We start from the raw sequence: 20,717 nt of genomic DNA on the forward strand, positions 1-20,717 counted from the left end.
TATATATATATAATTGAAGTACCTGAAGAAAAATGAAATAATCAAATGGAACTAATATTTAAAATTACAATGCAAGATAGGCAAAATAATCTTGAAAAAGGACTAATTTGGAGGACTCAGTTTTCGATTTCAAAACTTACTATATAACTTAGAATAATCAAAACAGTGTGGTGTTGGCATAGGATAGACGTATGGACCAATGGAATAAACAGAAAATCCAGAAAGAGACCCTCACATATGTGGTCAGTTGATTTTCAAAACAGGGGTACCAATGTCATTCAGTGGGAAAAAAACAGTTTTTCAACGAACGGTACTATAAAACTGAATATCCACTTGCAAAAAAAAAATGAAGTCGTACCCTTACCTTTCACTACATATAAAAATTAACTCAATGGATCAAAGACCTAAATGTAGGAGCTAAAACTAGAAAACTCTTAGGAGACATGGGGAAAAATCTTTAAGAAGTTGAATTTGGCAATGACTTCGTGATACCAAAAGTACAGGCAATAAAAAAAAAAGGATAAATTGGACTTCATCAATATCAAAAACTTCTGTGCATCTAAAGGAGTATCTAAGAGAAATAAAGCCTACAGAACAGGAGAAGATATTTGCAAACTATATATCTGGTAAGGGATTAATGTCCAGAATAAAGAACTCCTACAACTCAACAACAAACAACCCAATTCTAAAATGGGCAAAGGCAGAGATAAACCCACGCACATATGGTCACCTTATCTTTGATAAAGGAGGCAAGAATATACAGTGGAGAAAAGACAGCCTCTTCAATAGTGGTGCTGGGAAAACTGGACAGGTACATGTAAAAGTATTAAATTAGAACACTCCCTAACACCATACACAAAAATAAACTCAAAATGGATTAAAGACCTAAGTGTGAGGCCAGACAGTATCAAACTCTTAGAGGAAAACATAGGCAGAACACTCTATGACATAAATCACAGCAAGATCCTTTTTGACCCACCTCCTAGAGAAATGAAAATAAAAACACAAACAAATGGGACCTAACGAAACTTAAAAGCTTTTGAACAGCAAAGGAAACCATAAACAAGATGAAAAGGCAGCCCTCAGAATGTGAGAAAATATTTGCAAACGAAGCAACTGACAAAGGATTAATCTCCAAAATTTACGAGCCGCTCATGCAGCTCAATATCAGAAAAACAACCCAATCCAAAAATGGGCAGAAGACCTAAATAGACATTTCTCCAAAGAAGATATACAGATTGCCAACAAACACATGAAGGAATGCTCAACATCATTAATCATTAGAGAAATGCAAATCAAAACTAAAATGAGATATCATCTCATACCAGTCAGATTGGCCATCATCAAAAAATCTACAAACAGGACTTCCCTGGTGGCACAGTGGTTGAGAGTCCGCCTGCTGATGCAGGGGACACGGGTTCATGACCCGGTCCGGGAGGATCCCATATGCCGCAGAGCGGCTGGGCCCGTAAGCCATGGCTGCTGAGCCTGTGCGTCTGGAGCTTGTACACCACAATGGGAGAAGCCACAACAGTGAGAGGCCCACGTACCACAAAAAAAAAAAAAAAAAACTACAAACAATAAATGCTGGAGAGGGTGTGGAGAAAAGGGAACCCTCTTGCACTGTTGGTGGGAATGTAAATTGATACAGCCACTATGGAGAACAGTATGGAGTTTCCTTAAAAAACTAAAAATAGAACTACCATACGACTCAGCATCCCACTACTGGGCATATACCCTGAGAAAACCATAATTCAAAAAGAGACACGTACCAAAATGTTCATTGCAGCTGTATTTACAATAGCCAGGACATGGAAGCAACCTAAGTGTCCATCATCGGATGAATGGATAAAGAAGATGTGGCACATATATACAATGGAATATTATTCAGCCATAAAAAGAAACGAAATTGAGTTATTTGTAGTGAGGTGGATGGACCTAGAGTCTGTCATACAGAGTGAAGTAAGTCAGAAAGAGAAAAACAAATACTGTATGCTAACACATATATATGGAATCTAAGAAAAAAATGGTCATGAAGAACCTAGGGGCAAGATGGGAATAAAGACGCAGACCTACTAGAGAATGGACTTGAGGATATGGGGAGGGGGAAGGGTAAGCTGTGACAAAGTGAGAGAGTGGCATGGACATATATACACTACCAAACGTCAAATAGATAGCTAGTGGGAAGCAGCTGCATAGCACAGGGAGATCAGCTCGGTGCTTTGTGTCCACCTAGAGGGGTGGGATAGGGAGGGCTGGAGGGAGATGCAAGAGGGAAGAGATATGGGGATATATGTATATGTATAAGTGATTCACTCTGTTATAAAGCAGAAACTAACACACCATTGTAAAGCAATTGTACTCAAAGACGTTAAAAAGTAAAAAAATAAAAAAAAATGTGCAAAGGATTTTAATAGACATTTCTCCAAGGAAGATACACACATGGTCAATAAGCACATGAAAAGATGCTCAACTTGCTTAGATAAAAAGCACAGTGAGATACCACTTAATACTAATATGAAGGCTGTAATTAAAAAGAAAATAACTGTTGAGGATACGGAGAAACTGGACCCCTTATACAATGTAAAATAGTACAGCAGCTACGGAATAGTTCGGTGGCTCCTCAGAAAGCTAAATAGAAGTTACCATATCACCAGCAGTTACACTCCCAGGCACCTATCCAAAGGAACTGAAAGCAGCTTTGAATAGATATGTGCATGCCAATGTTTATTTTAGTATTTTTCTCAATGGCAAAAGTCAGAAACACCTCAAGTGTCCATCAACAGATGGATAAACAGAATGTGGTCCATACATGCAGTGGAATATTATTGAGCTGTAAAAAGGAATATAGTTCCGATACATCCTACAGCATGGATGAGCCTTGAAAGCATTATGCCAAGTACAAGCCAGGCACAAAAGGACAAATATTATTCACCTTATATGAAGTATCTAGGATAGTCAAATCCTAGAGAACGTAGAGGTTAACAGGGGCTGAGGGGTGGGAGAATAAAGAGTTATTGCTTGATGGTTACAGAGTCTCTGTCTGGAGTGATGAAAAGTTTTGGTAAAAGATGGTGGTGGTAGTTGCACATCATTGTGAATGTCATTAATGCCCCTGAATTGTACACTTACAAATGGTTAAAATGGCTAAAATTGTTATGGAAAGTTTAAAAAGTTAATAACAGAATATATCCCAAACCATTAAGTATATACTTTAAATAAGTTATATTGTAGGTGAATTATATCTCAATAAAGCCGTTAAAAAGTACAATGCAAGAAAACCAGAGGAAGTCCAGATCTACATACCGAGCGGAACCATCATGAATTTGGGAAAATGGACCTGTAAAGTCAACTCTGAGATATCCTAGTAAGGGTATTAAATTTTATATAAAAATATTCTCATGACTTCAAAAAGGCCATGTCATTTACAAAGGAAAGAAATTCAGGTTGGCGTCAGACACTCTGACAGCAGCATACAAATCAGGACAAAAGTAGCATTTTCAATAAAACTTGAGAAAGATAGTATGAGAAAAGCTTCCCAGTTTGACAACAGAGTTGGGTCTTGCTGTGTGATACAGCCAGATAAGTGCTAGAAAGGTATCTTGAACCAGGGGACCAGAATGTACAAAGGTTGGAAGGAAGAGAGTGCACGAAACTTGTAGGACTTGCAAATATCAATAGTTCAGTGTGGCTGGAGTCTCTGTGAATTGGAGAGGCTCCTAAGGCCTTAGATTACATGAAGCAATTCATTTATTTATTCCTTAACTTAATGGGTGTTTCTTGAGTATTCGTATTAAGTGCTCAGTAATGTCTAGTCAGTTATGTGTTACTGAGAGCGTCGTTTCTGAGATCTGTATGAAAAGATGAGGGAAAGGTTAAAGGGACTAGGGGAACGTGCATATAAATTTTTATTTATGTGTGGAAAAGTAGCATGGGGTTTACTTGAGTAATTCTTCTGTTATTCTAAATATCCTTTTTCAATTGAAAATGTGCATTTCAGCTTTTCCGTCAACCTAGTAGTATTGAAAAAGTATGTTGGCAGTTAATCCATTTAAGAGGCAGAGGGAGCCTAGCCAGTTCACCCATTGGGTAATCATACAAGCACAGAGAGATGGTTGCATCCAGGAACTGATCAGACTGACACAAATGCAAAAATACATGAGATGAAAACCATTGTTATTAAGCATACATTTTGTGCCTAGCACTGGTCTAGGTACTGGGGATGCCACAGCAAGTAAGAACTTACCAAGTTGCCCACAAATTCATAAATTGCTGATGACATCACAGAATGTAAATGAGGTAGGCACCAAGGTGTGGTGAGATCAGAATTTTTATCTTCATATACGCTGCTGAGTGGGCATCCCAAGACTTACTGTAGTTCTTCATCTGAGTGTGGAATTGTTTCAGTTAAGTGTATTTTCCTTTACATTTTCATGTTAGTTAAGAATCCTTACGTTGTAAGTGACAGAAATCAAGTTGAATAACTTGAACAAAAAAGGCAAGATTATTAAAAGGTTACCAGATTATCTCATGCACAAAACATAAGGAAAGGGATGTAGCTGGGTCCTTGGGAGGATCTGAAAAACCAACAAGCATTCAGGCGGTTCAACACTGCATTACTTAAGCCATTTCACATCAGTATTGGGCATCAGTTTTTAAAGCAATTACTGTGCAGTGTCGTATAGAGCCTTAGAAAGGTAAAAGGAGCAGGCATCATTTTCTTTATGCAAAAGGTGAGGAAATAATCCTGGGAAGATAAAGTGATTTGTCCAAGGTCACGTCCCAAGTTTAGTGGGTAAGCCCAGAATTTACAAGGCTTTCTGACTCTTGAATCTTTTCTTTTCCCATTAGGCTTCTTCAAATCCTTCTTTTTCTAACATGCAAACATTTCCCCTTATAATTCCCTCACCTTCTTAATTTTTCTTTTATCATTCATTTTGGTTTTGGCATTAAAGGAGTCACCTATGTGTCCTTAATAATAGGCTTATCTGAGACATCTCTTAAAACTGTCTTTAATTTATACCCTGTAATCTGAACATGAAGGAGCTGCTAGGAAAGGGAATAATTAAAGAGATTAGTGGGAGTTCTCAGTTGTCTCAGTGATTTTCTTATTATCATCCATGAAATGCCTTATCAGAAATGGGCCATGATAGTTTAAATGATCAGTCGGAGTTTGAAAAGGATTTGAAACTTCATCAGACACTTTCTGAACTTGGAGTTATAGCCTCGTTGTTTTCCAAACTCCAATGTTTCCTCCACAATGAACAATAACTTTTTGATTAAACAGCTGGCAGTCACTACTGAATGCCTCACAATAACAAAAGTCTTCCTTCAGATCAGGAAATTTTATCTAAATTGCTTTGCTCTGCTTCGGTGATTGTGAACTTCTGACCTAAAAATTTCTTGCAGCAAAGTGATTACTTTTTAAAAGAAAGAGCCCCAAACTAAATGAGTAATTCAGTGAACGTGATACAAAGCAGAGGTCAAGGCACAAAAGTTGTCCTCTCAGTAAACATTATTAAAAAACAATCAAGTCTTTATTGACACATTTATATTGGGAAGGCTATAGACAGCAGCTGAGAGAGAGGCATGAAAGTACCACTTAGTAGTCAAGGGCCTTCCTCACTAGTTTTGCTCTTAAAAGGAGCAGCTACCTTTATGTAGCTAGTACCGTGTGCCAAGGACTGTGCTGTCTTTTCCATATGAATTAATTAGTACCCCAACTTCAACCCTTCCTGCCCTCCTGCTGGCGTTTCCCATTGGCTGAAACCAACTGGAACCAAAAAGGAGAGGGAACCTCTTAGTCTTCTTTGGCACAGAACGAGGCAGAGTCCATCTGGAGGGGGTAAATGGAGATAGTCGGCTCACCTTAGCTTTTGCCACTATTTGAAATTGAACAACAATGAACAAATAACTATAATTTATCTACACTGTAATGAAGGCTCCAGGAGGCCAGGGATATAATATTACTCTTGTCAAATAAATTTACAAGTGGCTGCCTATATATTGTCTTTCTGTCCGTTCCTGTGTTCCTCCATCCATCATCTACACGACTATTAATGGGCCACGGTCAGGAGAACCCTTTTACTTTTTTATATGCACCACAAAACGTTGGGATGCTGAAGGACTTATTCTTTGTGCTGCTCTGTTTGTTTGTTTGTTTTAATTTAAATAGAAAAACATCTAGAAACGGCCTCATGGAGGAGATTGTTCCCCTGTGCCTCTCACTCTGCCTTGGAGACGCCCTAAGCAGAGTCCCAGCTGCTCCTGTCATAGGCTAGCTTGACTGTAGCAGGGCAGGAGGAGATCCTAGTCAAACCTGACTTGCTTCTTGAGGACAGACTTTGCCAAATAAAGCCTTCATCAGAGATTCTTTTTTACAGTGGGGCCAGGCTGGCACCTGTTAAATCTGATTTTATGAGGGGTGTAGAAATCTGTATTTTTGGAAAGCTTACTAGGCTCCCTTAATGTTTGGCAAGAGACCTTACCTTACGTGTGCTTTCCAAGGTCCCGAAAAAGTGAAGAGGTCAAAGAATACAGATCTCTGCTTGACTCTTGGGGACACCAATGTTGCAGGTGGTGGTGGTGGTCTGTGGTTGCATCATGACTTCATGGAGAGAGAGAAATATTTACCTTGTCCCTTATCATAGCTTCTAGACCCTGAAACATTTCACATGGGTTGTTTGGCAATGGTCAATCTCAGGCCTTTGGGGAGACATCCATTTGCTCTGGGAAGCTTTAAAGCATTACATAAGGATGTCCCATGTGGTCTCTGCATGACAGATGGCTTTTGGATCTTTATATATTAATATAACAAGTAGCAGATGGAGGTTGAATCAGAGACCTTCAATGTCCTTTCTGACCCTGACAGTCCTAGTTACCAATGTGTGCTTTATATAAACATCAGTCCTTTGATTTATCATTAAATTTAAATCTCCATTTAGATGAATAATAAAATGGGTCTACACTAAATTTTCACCCACTCATGAGTATCAGCAAATATTTTGGAGGCAGCTAGTCTAGGGTATAATTGAACACTTCGTGCAGCACATTTTCTGAACTTCTGGAAAAAAATGGGACTAACGACTGGATTCATGTGCTATCAGTGGCTACACCAAGGGAGTGATATAGGAGGCTCTTACTCTCCTCTCCTTCCTATCACATTGCTGCCTCTAAACTCCTCTTTTATAGAAATTGTAAAGCTGACAGTGGGTACTGTTTTCTAACCAGCTGAGCCAAGTGTCTTAGATGAGGCTTCTGGTATCGTTTTTCTGAAAATACTTCAAATTAAAGTACCTCCTGGATTGTTCTGTGAGGGTGAAAGCATTGACCTTACCTAATAACATTAATAATGTTTCACTTTAGAAAAGCATTTTAGAATTTGCAATGTACTTTTATTGAGATTATCTGTTTTATAGTCATTGAAAACCTATGTAATAGGTATTGTTATTAAGTTTGTGAGTGAAGAAACTGAGGGCCCAGAGAGGTTTTGTAACTTGCCCCAAGTCACAAAGCTTAAATGGTAAAGGTAAGACACAAACGGATGTTTTCTGACTTGAGTCCAATGATCTTTCTGTATCTCACACTGTTTATGTAACCAACTGGTTGAACATTTGACTTTTTAAGAACAGAATCAATAGAGGATTGTAAGACAATGTGGCATAGCACGAGTTTACATCTGGATTTGAATTTAGGCTTTGCCATTTATTGAATGGTATCACGCAAGTCATTTAACTTCTGTGAACATCTATCAATTGAGTATAGCAATGCCTGCCTTTTAGGGTTATTTCAAGGATTATAAAGTTTGTAAAGTTCTTGCATATAGTAGATAATCGAGGGCAGCTCTTAAAAGTTTTGAGGCTGTGTCTCTCTGAGTTTGAGGATTACTGTCCTTGCCAAGTAGTCTTCTATCATCTACTAGGACATCCTTCAGAGACTGTAGTTCATTGCTTCCCAAGGCTGTTCCTTCTCTCTTTGTTTTCTGACTGCTAGAAAATTCTTACCTTGACCTAAAAATACCTCCTTGTAACTTACACTTGTTGGTATACGTTTTACCTCTTTTAGCTACATAGACCAAATCCAATCCCTCTTCCATGTGACAGTCCTCCAAATATTTGAAGACTTTATCTTGCTTTCCCTTAATCTTTACTTTTTCAGGCTGCACATCCTCTGTTCCTTCAGCCATTCAGCACTTGATTTGGCTCACGAGGCCCTCACAATCCTGCTTGGTTCTTTCTAAAGTGTGTCTGTTTATCATCTGAGAAGTTCCTACAACTACATGTGATTATCTCTAGGCAGATGGACTCAGATTAGAATGAGATAATTGTCTTCTTCTGGTACAGTTTAAGATGATAACATCCTTTTTGGCAGCCTTAGCTTACTGTTGATCAAAACAGCTGTGTACTTTTTCTCAATATGTGTTTCTGTTAAACCTTAGATCTCACATTCTGTCTTTGAGAAGCACAGTCCCTAAGCATGGGATCTTTCATTTTTGATGTGAAATTTCATCTTATTTGATTTGGCCCTAATTTCTGCCTATTAATGTCTCTTTTAACCCTGGTGGTATTATCTGAAAATGTATTATGATTGAAACAGTCATACCAACTCCGTATTTTCCTGCAGATTCAATAAGCCCACTGCTATTACACTGTTGAATCGTAGGTAACAATGCTAAATATGACAGAGCTGGTTGTCTGACCTGATCCACAATCAGCATGATCTTGGGATAGGCAGAGCATAAGGGTTAGTAAGAAGTTGTAGGACAGAGATATTTGGGGCATAAAATATGGTTAAGAAAGGAAAGTACTGTTGGTATGGAGATCCCAATGAGGAGAGAGAAAAGAGTAAACTTTAATTGCCAGACAAGCAAAAGCATGCATCTGGCAAGTGTTTTCTCAGTGGATGAAGCAGGTCTTCATCCATCTTCTTGGGGAGACCTCTCTTTCTCTTGGAGGGTATTCATGCCCTTCTCCGGCAAAGTCTCTTTGCTAATCTCAGTTGAACACTGCTGCCTTCTCTTTCACCACAACAAAGGCATCTCCATCCGGATTTCAACTTTGCCTTCTCTTTTTAGTTCGCATTTGTATTTACTCTGCTGACAGCGGCTGCGAAACTGTTTAGAAACCTGCTGAGCCCTGCTACCGTCCTCCCTCCTGAGCTCTGCATGGATTTGGTTTAGAAGTCAGTTCTTACGTGTTGGCGCCATTCTGTATTCACCTCTATAATCCGTCTCCCCGAATACAGTCTGTACCTCCTGTACAATGCCAGAGGTGCCATTTTCCCCTTGTCATTTGCTGAGTGTCATTGGTTTCGTTAAACAAATTGGTAGGAGGAGACCACAGAGCTCCCCTTTGGGGGTATTCCTTTCATGTCCTTCTGGTACAAGCCCTGTGTGATGTGTCTTCCATGTTAGGAAATAATTACCAACAGCCAAGCGACCTGACACGGAAATTCAACAAGTAGCTCATCAGTGTACATCGCTGGCAGACACTCTGGCCACAGTGAGCAAGCTTTGAGGAACTATTTTGTAGATTGCCATGACCTATGGAATGAATGCTGAACAGGGCCAAGAGCAATGCCAATGACGCCATAGGTGTCTTTTGTTTTTCTAGTGGTGATCAAGAACTTCGTGTTCCCACATTTCCCCTATGAAGCTGAGGGGGGAAGATTGCACGATGCCCCCTTTAGCCTGAGTTCAAAAGAGGGAATTGCCTCCTGTGCAAGCTCCCCCGCCACCGTATTAGTGAGGGGAGATAGAATGGAAGTTGTCTTGTGTTCTCTAATAGGGAACTTTCTCTAAGGAACACCTTGATATTCACCAGTGCTGGCTTAAAGGCAGTGAGGATGAGGCTCTCTATCTAGCAAAGGAAGGTCATTGTAACTTTCCTCTTCAGGGAGTTTGTGAACACTTTTCTTCAATTCTAGGCAAAGTCCCAGATAAACCTCTTCATTTAGCGTCTCATTTGGGCTTCATATTGTCTTATTGAACAGCGGCCTAATACATGTCAATTCGCAAGGTTTACATTGGAAATTCATTCTTCTGTATAATTGGGAAAGGTACCGTGGAGTCCCTTCAGAGGCCTTTCTTCACCCAGGTAAATAAAAATCCAATATTCCTTCATATGTAGTGTTGTTGAACCACTGCATTTCTTTGTGTTGAGCTCTGAGGGCTTTATCGGTTAACAGAAAATCTAGTTCTTCATAGAATATTGACTGGTCTTTAAGCAGATGGCATGCTTGCTAGGGAGGGCATTCTTAAAGTCATGAATAAAGAGAAGCTGTACCTTGTGAAGAAAATTCCTAATGGGAGCCCTTGATTCAGTGGCTGACTTGCACGAGGAGCATGATAGTTGCTCTTTGCAGTGTTCATTCCTCTTGAGCAGTTTTTATGTTTGGATGTTTAATTTTTCATGCTATTGTATTAGAAATGAGTTACTTACACTTTAAAATACCGTTAGATACTAATGGCATGCAAAATCCCCATAATTCTCCCAATACATCTTAATAGCCAGCATCTCATTTGAGTTCAAGGCCTAGAAACACGACTAAATGGGAATTGGGCCTTTTTTTTGGCCAAAAGAAAGGGTAGATTTTAGATGGTTATAGAGTAAATGCATTATTTGTGTCAGGTAGCCTATGGGAATATGATAAATTTGGGCTGATTATAATGCCATCAACTTAAGCAGTAAATCGTGCACTTATCAAAAGGACTATGCTTGATCTGATTAATTTTCAAGTTGCTGACTATTTCTCTTGACTATTTCCTTCTGAAATACATATATCTGGCTTTCCTGTTAGTGAGTTGTCTGCCTGACAGATTCAAATTTGCTATCCCTATCTCTTTTCTGCATGGAAAACAGTGAGAGGGTTTTTTTTTTTTTTATCTTGCTCTATTTTTTTGTGGGGGGGCGGGGGGCTTCTTGTGTGAATCTCATGAGCTGGCGATGATGGAGGAAAACACTTGAAAAAAGTTATCATGTCACTCATTTTCACTGACTGCATTTTCCTCAGGAATATCTGCATAAAGTCTCAAGTTCAACTGCCTGATTTCTTAGTTTGTGTCATTCATTTTTGGGAATTGTGCATCATAAAGTCTTAGCCATAATACTTTAGGGCTTGTGTAACTGTCTGTAGCCCTCTTATTCTGAACATACTGCCTTCATTCATTCATTCAGTATATGGAGTGGGCACCTACTTTGACTAGGCTCTCTTCCAGATGGTAGAGATACTGACATGAAAAAGATAGACGAGGTCCTTGCTTTCAAGATGCTTACTTCTGGTAGGAGGAGACAGTCCATCAGCAAAGAGCCAACGGTGGAGAGTCATGTGCTTTGATAAGCGTAAAACAAGCTAAGTGATGAGTGGTTGGTTGCTACTTTATGTAGAATGGTCAGGGAAGGTGTTAGTGCAGGAGACAAGTGAGCAGGTGCAGGGATGTTGCTGCGAGGGTTTTATTTCCTCCATACTCAGCAGATAATCAGTGGTTGTAGCAGTCAGGAAGTGCAGACACAACTCGAGTGTGAAAGTGCTGGACGCAGGGGTACCAGGAAAGGCCAATTGCTCCTTCCTTGGCAGGGAGGTCTGGGAAAGCAGGTTCAGCCAGGACCAGAATTTTAGACTTCAACGGTTAGTGGGAGCGTATAGAGTCATATGCTGATGTTCTAGAGAGTATGTCCAAATGGGCCATCCAAGTGGGCAGGGTCTCAGAGGTCAGTAAAGAACCAAAATACAGGGCAGTCAGAATACATAAAAAATAATATATATAAAAAGGATAAATAAGGACGGCCTGAGGTAAGAACGTAGAGGGCTTTGGCTTACTGCTGACATTTTTTGTTTCCCCAGAAACCTTTTATATGGATTGGCTAAATCCAATTAAGGTCCCAAATGGAGTAGGAAAGTGCCTAGTACTGGATTAGGCAAAAGTGTTAGGAGTAGTGTCTTGTCATATTTTACTCATATAAAAACCATGTATTTTGTTGTTGTTCTTGGTTTGGTGATTGTGTGTTCAAACATACAGTCTAATATAGTATAAAATATTTCTTATACCTCTTCCTTTTTCCTGAGCCCTTCTCCTGTCGAATGTGAGTTTATGATGAACCTTCAACAAAAGTCAAGCTTTTGTAAATGTCAAAGAATTACATATTTTGGAGGGATGTAAAAGATACTAAGATGTTTGCTTAATTTGCATAGAAAAGTTTGTGACTTATGTCTTGAAAAAATTGAAAAAAGCTAATGAATGACATTTCAAAACATAGTAAAAATACTGGGATTTTGGTATGTCATAGAAAATGTACTTTGTCCAAAAATTTTGTTTTAATCCTAGAAAATGTACTTTGTCCAAAAATTTTGTTTTAATCCAAAGTTTAGAATCTAAGTAGGCTGTCAGTGTGTACTCTAATCAGGTTAAACAGCAACAGAAGTTAATGCTGTTAATTCCTTTGTTTTGTTCCTGTTACATATTCACTTGTTCTAGCTTTTAAATTTGTAGAAGGTGAAAAGAAATTTAGGATTTAAAAATTTTCAGTGTGGGAATTTATGACAAAATAGACACTAAATTCTTGCATTGTAACATTGAAATCTCACACCCTCCCATGCGACCATGATGTCATTCCCCTAAACTGTGTCCCAAAGCACAAGCCAGGCACCTAAGATACTGATAATCCCATCTCAGTGGATTCATTTGATGTGAGGTGCAGCCGGTGGGCTGAAATGTATCATGTGACCTGTGTAGCTCTGCATCCTTAGACACCTGTGAATTTTACAGACTGGCAGCACCTACTATGTACCAATGGCATTAAAACTATTCAAGCCTCACCACAGCCCATACAGTCAGCAGTAACATCCCCGTTTTTTATTTTTTTAATTTTTGCTTGCATTGGGTCTTCATTGCTGTGCGCGGGCTTCCTCTAGTTGCGGCGAGCGGGGGCTACTCTTCGTTGCGGTGTGCAGGCTTCTCATTGTGGTGGCTTCTCTTATTGCGGAGCACGGGCTCTAGGCACGCGGGCTCCAGTAGTTGTGGCACGTGGGCTCAGTGGTTGTGGCTCGTGGGTTCTAGAGCACAGGCTCAGTAGTTGTGGTGCACGGGCTTAGTTGCTCCGCAGCATGTGGGATCTTCCCGGACCAGGGCCAGAACCCGTGTCCCCTGAACTGGCAGGCGGATTCTTAACCACTGCGCCACCGGGGAAGCCCATCCCCGTTTTTTAAATGAGAAAGCTGAGGAACAGAGAAATTAAATCACTTAATTAAGGTCATATAGCTAGTAGAATGCACAACTGGAATGTGAACCTAAATCTATTTTATCCCAAATTCATGTGTCTCTGCTATACCACACGATCTCTGATATCTCTTGGCATTATAGACGTGAATCTATGACAGTCACCTTTCTGTCTTTCGTTGGGGTATACTTGTTAGGGTAAAGAATACTAGCCACAACTATGGAAAATCCTCTCTATCTCAGTTGGGTTGCCGTCCAGTTGGGTGTGTCTGGCTGGCAGGTGGCCTCCCACATCATCATTTAGGAATCCAGGCCCTGCCGTCTTGTGGCTCTGCCCACCTCGCAGCCCTTAGAGCCTTCTCTTGTCAGCTGAAAGAGACAGTGTGAAAGATGCTTGAGGGAGGTTTTCTGGGGCTAGGTCATGGCTAGCAGTGGTGCAGATCCCTTCCATTCACGTTCCATGGCCACACCCAGAGGTGAAGGAGGCTGGAAACCTTGTAGCCACGTAGCAGTGTAGCAAGGAGGAAGAGAAAGTGGGTTCTGGGAGAGCTAACCGGTCCTGACCTTGTGCTTTGGCATGTGGTCTTGTTTCCCCTTTCCCTTCCTGATGAGTAAGTCAAGTGAGGAATCTTAATTTATTTGAGTGAATCGCACAGACTTGGGGTCTGGGTTCAAATCCCAGCTCTGCCATTCACCAGCTGCCTAACCATGGACAAGTTATTTAACCTTGCCAAGCCAAGAGTACCTGCCTGATGGTGGTATTGCGAGGATTAAGTAAGTCAATATAAGGAAAGTCCTTAGTACAAATGCTTGACACACACTCGGTGCTGTGTAAGTGCTGGCTGTTATGTGGGTGTGTCAGCTCTGCTTTATTCCTCATTCACAACTCAGCTGTAGTGTCCCCTTCTTTGGAAAGTCTTCCCTTTCTTTTCTGCTTTAAAAAAAATATCTTTATTGGAGTGTAATTGCTTTACAACGTTGTGTTAGTTTCTGCTGTATAACAAAGTGAATCAGCTATACGATATTTTCTTTCTTCTCTGCTTCCGCAGATCCTTGCACTTATTGCACTGAATTGTAAGGTGTGTGTGTGGCTGTGTTGTCTGTCTGGCTCAGGCATTTCACCTGAGGGCAGGAACTTGGCTGTGCTAACTTCGCCTGTGTGTCCCCATAGCCAGCAGAGTGTCACACACATTGTAGACAGTCAGATGTTTCCTGACGGGAAGGAAACCTCATTAACCAGAAGAGTAGAATATCAGAATACAGTATTCGATTTCCTGACCACGCTGGAAGCCAAGGAGTTCATGTATTAGCTTTGACTTTTCATTTCAGTTGGTTTGGGCAATACTACATTTAAGTGACAGATCATTGTGCCCTACCGGCTTATTTGCGTGAGCCAGTCCAGCTCAGGGATCAGCAGCCCTTTTGCCAAGATTCTGATTGTATTTGTCTGGTATGTTGGTGTCATAACAACCCCTGTAGAAGGGTGAGGTTAGGGATGTGATAATCCTGTTTCTTAGTTTATGAGATATTATCAGCATTAATCCATGCAATCTTCCCTCTCCTTCCCTCCTTCCCTCCCTCCCTCCCTCCCTCCCTCCCTTCCTTCCTTCCTTCCTCACTTTCCCCCTCTCCTCCTCTCCCCATCTCCCTCCCTTACTTCCCTTCACTCCCCTCCCCCCCAACCATTCCCATTCCTTTAGGAAAACACTGTCATATACCTTATGTGACTCTTAAAGTTTGTGTATATCTTTGGCTAATCGATAAAATAGTTTTGCATGTATGTAGTTTTAATTTACATAATTGTAGACCTTTTTAGCTTTTCCACTCTATTTTTAAAACTTTTTAGCTTAATATAATTTTAATCCTACAGGAAAATTGAGAATGGTCCAAAAAACAATCATAAACTCTTTGCTCAGATTCTGCTCTGTCTCTCAAAGTACTAATGTGTGTTTACATATGTATGTACTTACAGTGTGTATATACACATTGTTATTTTGAACTCTTTGAGAGCAAGTTGCAAACCTCATGACCCTCTACCCCTAAATACTACAGTGCATATTTCCCAAGAACAAGACATTTAAATAAACACTATCCACATTCTCAAAATCAGGAAATTGCACACCAATCCAACACTATTTTGTAATCTACGGTTTCTATTCAAATTTCACCAGTTTTCTACTCATGTCCTTTATGAGATTTTCTTTTTTCCTGCCCCCAGATCCAGTCCAGGATCCTGCACTTAGTAAACATGAGATAAAGGCCTCCTTTGCTCATTGGAGCTCACATTCTAGCATATTGAAAACCAAAAAGAAAGCATTTGAATGGAAAGCTCCTGTCACTCTGATAGATGCAAATGTTTTAAAATGAAGGTGAAGATAAATAGTTTGACAACATTTTCAATTTTTTAGTGAAATGAACTCCTGGAAAATTATGCTTCTGCCTCTTCCCCTAGATAGCGATTTCCGATTCTCTCTGGCCTCCTCTGAAATTCACCAGCGTTGAACATAAGTTTTGCATCGTTATCTCCATAGTGCATAAATAATTTTGCATTCTGCTTTCCTCTGGTGAAAATTATTTTGTATATATTTCCCCATATTTCATAACCTGCATATTTAATCACTATTAATGACTAGTAAATTCTGTCAAGCTGAACTACTGTAACATATGTGTTTCTCTTTTGTTGTAAATTTGGCTTGTTTCTAGTTTTTCACTAATATTAGAAAAAACTTTTTTAAGGAAGTGTATAGCATCTTCTTGTATTAAAGCAGTTTTGACAGATTGTTTCATTTAAAATGTTTCCTTCTAACATACAGAAAGAAAGGTTGCATTTTTGTGGAGAAAACACAGGCTGTCTTTTTCAGGGAAACTTATTTTTCCTTGATTATGTTTCAAGCCTCCATTTATAATGGAAAGATAATTAATAGAGAGGGATCTGTTATATTTAGATCTTTGTCAGTTGAATACTTTGCATGTATTGTTAGGAAACAGCATGTTTCCGGTGGGGAATAGGAGAGTAATGCATGATGTGGCTAAGATACAAGACTGCAGTGTGATAGTTCCCAGCTGCAACGGCCTTGCAGTCATTCACTGGCTTTGACACAACTGGACAATCCTTCAGGTCTTCCGCACTTTCCTACTGAGAGCTGCTGGAGGAATCCATCACCCTCTGCCAGGAGGCAGTCAGCTGCATCCCAGCTGGGAGGATTGATGAGTTGTTAGACCTCTGGACCTACCTGGGTGATGATTCTCCCCACGGCTGCCCCAAGTAAGGACAGAGGAATGAATGGAATGGACAGGGCCATCATGAGGAATGGAAATTCACAGATGGTCCCTATATCTCACCCCATTCAGAATCTTCTGAGCGCCTAAGGAGACAAGTTCAGTTCTTAGGCAAGCTCTTCCTTTCCCTTCTCAGTACTCAGGTGCTGGAAGGTACTTGCCAGGGGTGAGGCGGAGGCCTGTGATCAGCTGGTGGTTACAGGGACTGTTTCTAAATTCAAGATTTGTAACTGACTAACGTGGGGCTTGGGAGGCCAGAGCAACTGAGACAATTCAATTGAATTGCTCAACAGAGCAATTCAGTTGTTCAGTAGGTTTTATCAGTGCTTTCAAAGGTCCTGGGACTGTTGCCTTCTCTGTATTAGTTATATGTCTTACTATATCATATGAAGGTTTTCTTCATGTACAGAGTTTTATCTTGTACTCTATGAGGGCGGGGCTTTGTACGTCTGGTTTATTGCTCTGTCTCCTGCTGTCTTGTATGGAGCTTGGAGCATAAAGAAATTGCTCAATAAATATTTGTTCATTGGATGATGACTTCAGTTACTTGATTTTGTACACTAGGCACATTATCATGTGTGCAGCTGCTACTCAGTTACTTAGAGGGCGATAGGTTACCGTAGAAATGAGTAGCAGCTGAATAAAGCAGTCAGGGAGTAGTAGAGCACAAAGGAGAGTACATGGGCTTTGCAGCCAGACAGGTGGAAATTCTCATCCCAACTTCACTGTTCCCTGGTTATCTTGATTGACCCATTTACGGTCCCTGAACCTCAGCTTTCTCACCTGTAACATGGACAAAACCACTTTACTCACAGAGTTTGTATGAAATTCGTTGCTCAGAATAGACACTCGAAAATGTTACCCTTTTCCTTCTTCCCCTGCCAAAAGGGCAAAGATAGAAACAGGAGGGGCCCAGATAATGTGTCTAAGTGTTGTCAGGAAACAGATCTCTGTTTATGTTACCTGTCATCTAAAATGTGCCACACGTTGGCTTCATCTCTCTATACCAGCTGCTAATGCCATGAGTACTTCAAACGGCGTGCGTGTACCTTTTGCTTCTGCTTTGAGCCTCTCTATTAGTAACTGTGTTCTTTGCCCTTATAGGATTTATGAACGTGTGATAGACCCTCCTGAGACCAACCTTCCCCCAGGAAGCAATTTATGGCTTGGTCAGCGCAACCAAAAGCATGGTTTATTCAAAGTAAGCACTACTTTCTACTTTTGCTTTTCTGTGTGTTTGATGTGAATTTAATCATTTAATTGTCACAACAGTTCTCTGACGTAGGTGTTTTGAGACTAGACAGAGAGTTCAATGACCTGCCCAAGGTCACACACTTCACTCTACTGCCAGATATGGATGATCCAGAATGTAAATAATTCTCAAAATGTTTCTTATTGCCCTACTTCTGGGAGATTTAAGGTAATCTTCAAATTGGTTTTCATGGTCAGAACCTGTTAATTCAGTTTTGGGTGGATGTCTAGTCTAGATAAACAATAAGAAACGACTCAACTTCCATGAGCTTTGGTTTTCCTGTCTATAAAGAGGGTAATATTGGGTTGGCCAAAAAGTTCGTTCGAGTTTTCCCATAAGGTGTTTTGGAAAAACCCTGAACGCACTTTTTGGCCAACCCAATACAATAACTGCATTCATAGAAACATGAGGATTCAGTGATAAAGTGAATTGAAAAAGTTAAAAACATCATGAAATTTAAAGATTGCCTTGTTCTTCAATAGAATGGCAGAATTTTGCTTTTGGAGGTATGGTCGACTAGACATTTTTAAAATCCTCTTGCTTCAAAATGCCTGTAAATGCTGGATAAAACAACAGAAATCTTTTATGATTTGTCATTGCACTTACAATAAGGTATATCCTTAGAGGCTAAATACATGAAGGGAAGTGAAAACCAGAGGGATATAGGCCAATATCAGGAAGGTAGATATGTAAGTTTATTCCTTTTCTTTCTCTTAATCTATTTCTCTATTCCAACTTTATTGAGATATCAATGACATATAACATTATGTGTGTTTAAGGTATACAACAGTTCGACACACTTAATATATTGCAAAATGATTTCTACCATAATGTTAGCTAACATCTCCATCATATCATATAATTATCATTTTTTTTGTGGAGAGAACATTTACGATCTACTCTCTTAGCAGCTTTCAATTATATAATACAATATTATTAGCTGTAATCACCATGCTGTACATTAGATCCCCAGAACTTATTCATATTATAACTGGAAGCTGTTACTCTTTGACCAACATCTTCCCATTTCCCCCACTCCCTCTAAACCCTGGCAATCATCATTCTACTCTCTGTTTCTATGACTCAGGTTTTTAGATTCCACATACAAGTGATATTATACATGATTTCTCTCTCTGTCTGATTTGTTTCACTTTGCATAATGCCCTCAAGGTCCATCCATGTTGCAAATGGCAGGATTGTTTTCTTTCTCATGGTTGAGTAATATTCCACTCGTGTGTGTGTGTGTGTGTGTGTGTGTGTGTGTGGTGTGTACACATAGACATACCATATCTTCTTTATCCATTTATCTGTTTACAGACACTTAGGTTGTTTCCATATTTTGGTTATTATGAATAATGCTGCAGTGAACATGGGGCTGCAGATATCTTTATGAGGTAGGGATTTCATTTCCTTTGGATATATACTCCACATTATGTGGAAGCCACCCAGAAGTGGGCTTGCTGGATCACATGGCTGTTCTATTTTCAACTTTTTGAGGAACCTCTATGTTGCTTTTCATAGTGGCGGTGCCAATTTACATTTCTATCAACAGTGCACAAGGTTCCCCTTTTCTCTAATCCTCTCCAACACTCGTTATCTCTTGTCTTTTTGATGACAGGCATTTTAAAAGGTATAATGTGATATCTCATAATGGTTTTTTATTTGCATTTTTTGATGATTAGTGATGCTGAGCACCTTTTCATGTACCTTTTGGCTATTTGCATGTCTTCTTAGGAAAAATGTCTCTTCAGTTCCTCTGCCCATTTTAAAATGAGACTTTATCTTGCTATTGCGTTGTATGAGTTCTTTGTATATTTTGGATATTAACTCCTTATCAGGCATATGGTTTGCAAATATTAGTTGACTGTATAGGCAAGGATTTATTTTTGGGTTTCAATTCTGTTCCATTGGTCTATGTGTCTTTTTTTTTTGTTTTTTTGGGTTTTTTTGCTAATATCATATTGTTTTGATCACTATAGCTTTGTAGTACAGTTTGAAATCCAGAAGTGTGACACCTCCAGCTTTGTTGTTCTTTCTCAGGATTACTTTTGCTATTTGGGGTCTTCTGTGATTTTATACAAATTTTAGGGTTTTTTTTTCCAATATCTGTGAAAAATGCCATTTGAATCTTGAAAGGAATTGCATTGAATCTACAGATTGCTTTGGGTAGTGTGGACGTTTTAACAGTAGTAATTCTTCTGATCCATGAACATATGGGATATCTTTCCATTTGTTTGTGTCTTCTTCAGTTTTTAATCAAAGTCTTGTAGTTTTCAGTATACAGATCTTTCATTTCCTTGGTTAAATTTATCCCTAAGTATTTTATTATTTTTGATGCTATTGTCAATGAAATTGTTTTATTTCTTTTTTGGATATTTTGTTGTTAGTGTATGTAAATGCAACTGATTTATATATTTTGATTATGTACCCTGCAACTTTACTGACTTCACTGATTTGTTATAAAAGTCTTTTGGTGGAGTCTTTAGGATTTTCTGTGTATAAGATCATATCTGCAAGCAAAGACATTTTTACTTCTTCCTTTCTAATTTGGAAACCTTTTTTTTTTTTCTTTTTCATGCCTGATTGCTCTGTCTAGGACTTGTAGTACTATGTTGATTTAAGAGTGGTGAGAGTGGATACCCTGTCTTTTTTCCTGATCTTAGAAGAAGAGCTTTCAACCATTCACTGTTGAGTATGATGTTAGCTGTGGGCTTGTCATATATGGCCTTTACTATGTTGAAGTGTGTTCCTTCTATGCCCAACTTGGGTGTTTTTTTTTTGATTTTTTGGTTTTTTTGTGGTACACCGGCCTCTCACTCTTGTGGCCTCTCCTGTTGTGGAGCACAGGCTCCGGACGCGCAGGTTCCATGGCCATGGCTCACGGGCCCAGCCGCTCCGTGGCATGTGGGATCCTCCCGGACCAGGGCACAAACCAGTGTCCCCTGCATCAGCAGACGGACTCTCAACCACTGC

The 20,717-nt window shown here is 39.7% G+C and overlaps 1 protein-coding gene across 3 annotated transcripts in view; it reads left to right on the top strand.

The window, feature by feature from the left end:
- The window catches only part of NELL1 (neural EGFL like 1), an 872,742-nt gene that overhangs the window by 150,885 nt on the left and 701,140 nt on the right, over positions 1–20,717 (top strand). For all 3 annotated transcript variants that reach the window (XM_060017348.1, XM_060017349.1, XM_060017350.1), the window contains one exon: positions 17,597–17,693. In XM_060017348.1, the coding sequence (XP_059873331.1) occupies positions 17,597–17,693 (97 nt within the window). The remainder of the gene's footprint in view (positions 1–17,596; positions 17,694–20,717) is intronic.

This window comes from Delphinus delphis, chromosome 8, assembly GCF_949987515.2.
Source record: "Delphinus delphis chromosome 8, mDelDel1.2, whole genome shotgun sequence".
Taxonomy (NCBI): Eukaryota; Metazoa; Chordata; class Mammalia; order Artiodactyla; family Delphinidae; genus Delphinus; species Delphinus delphis.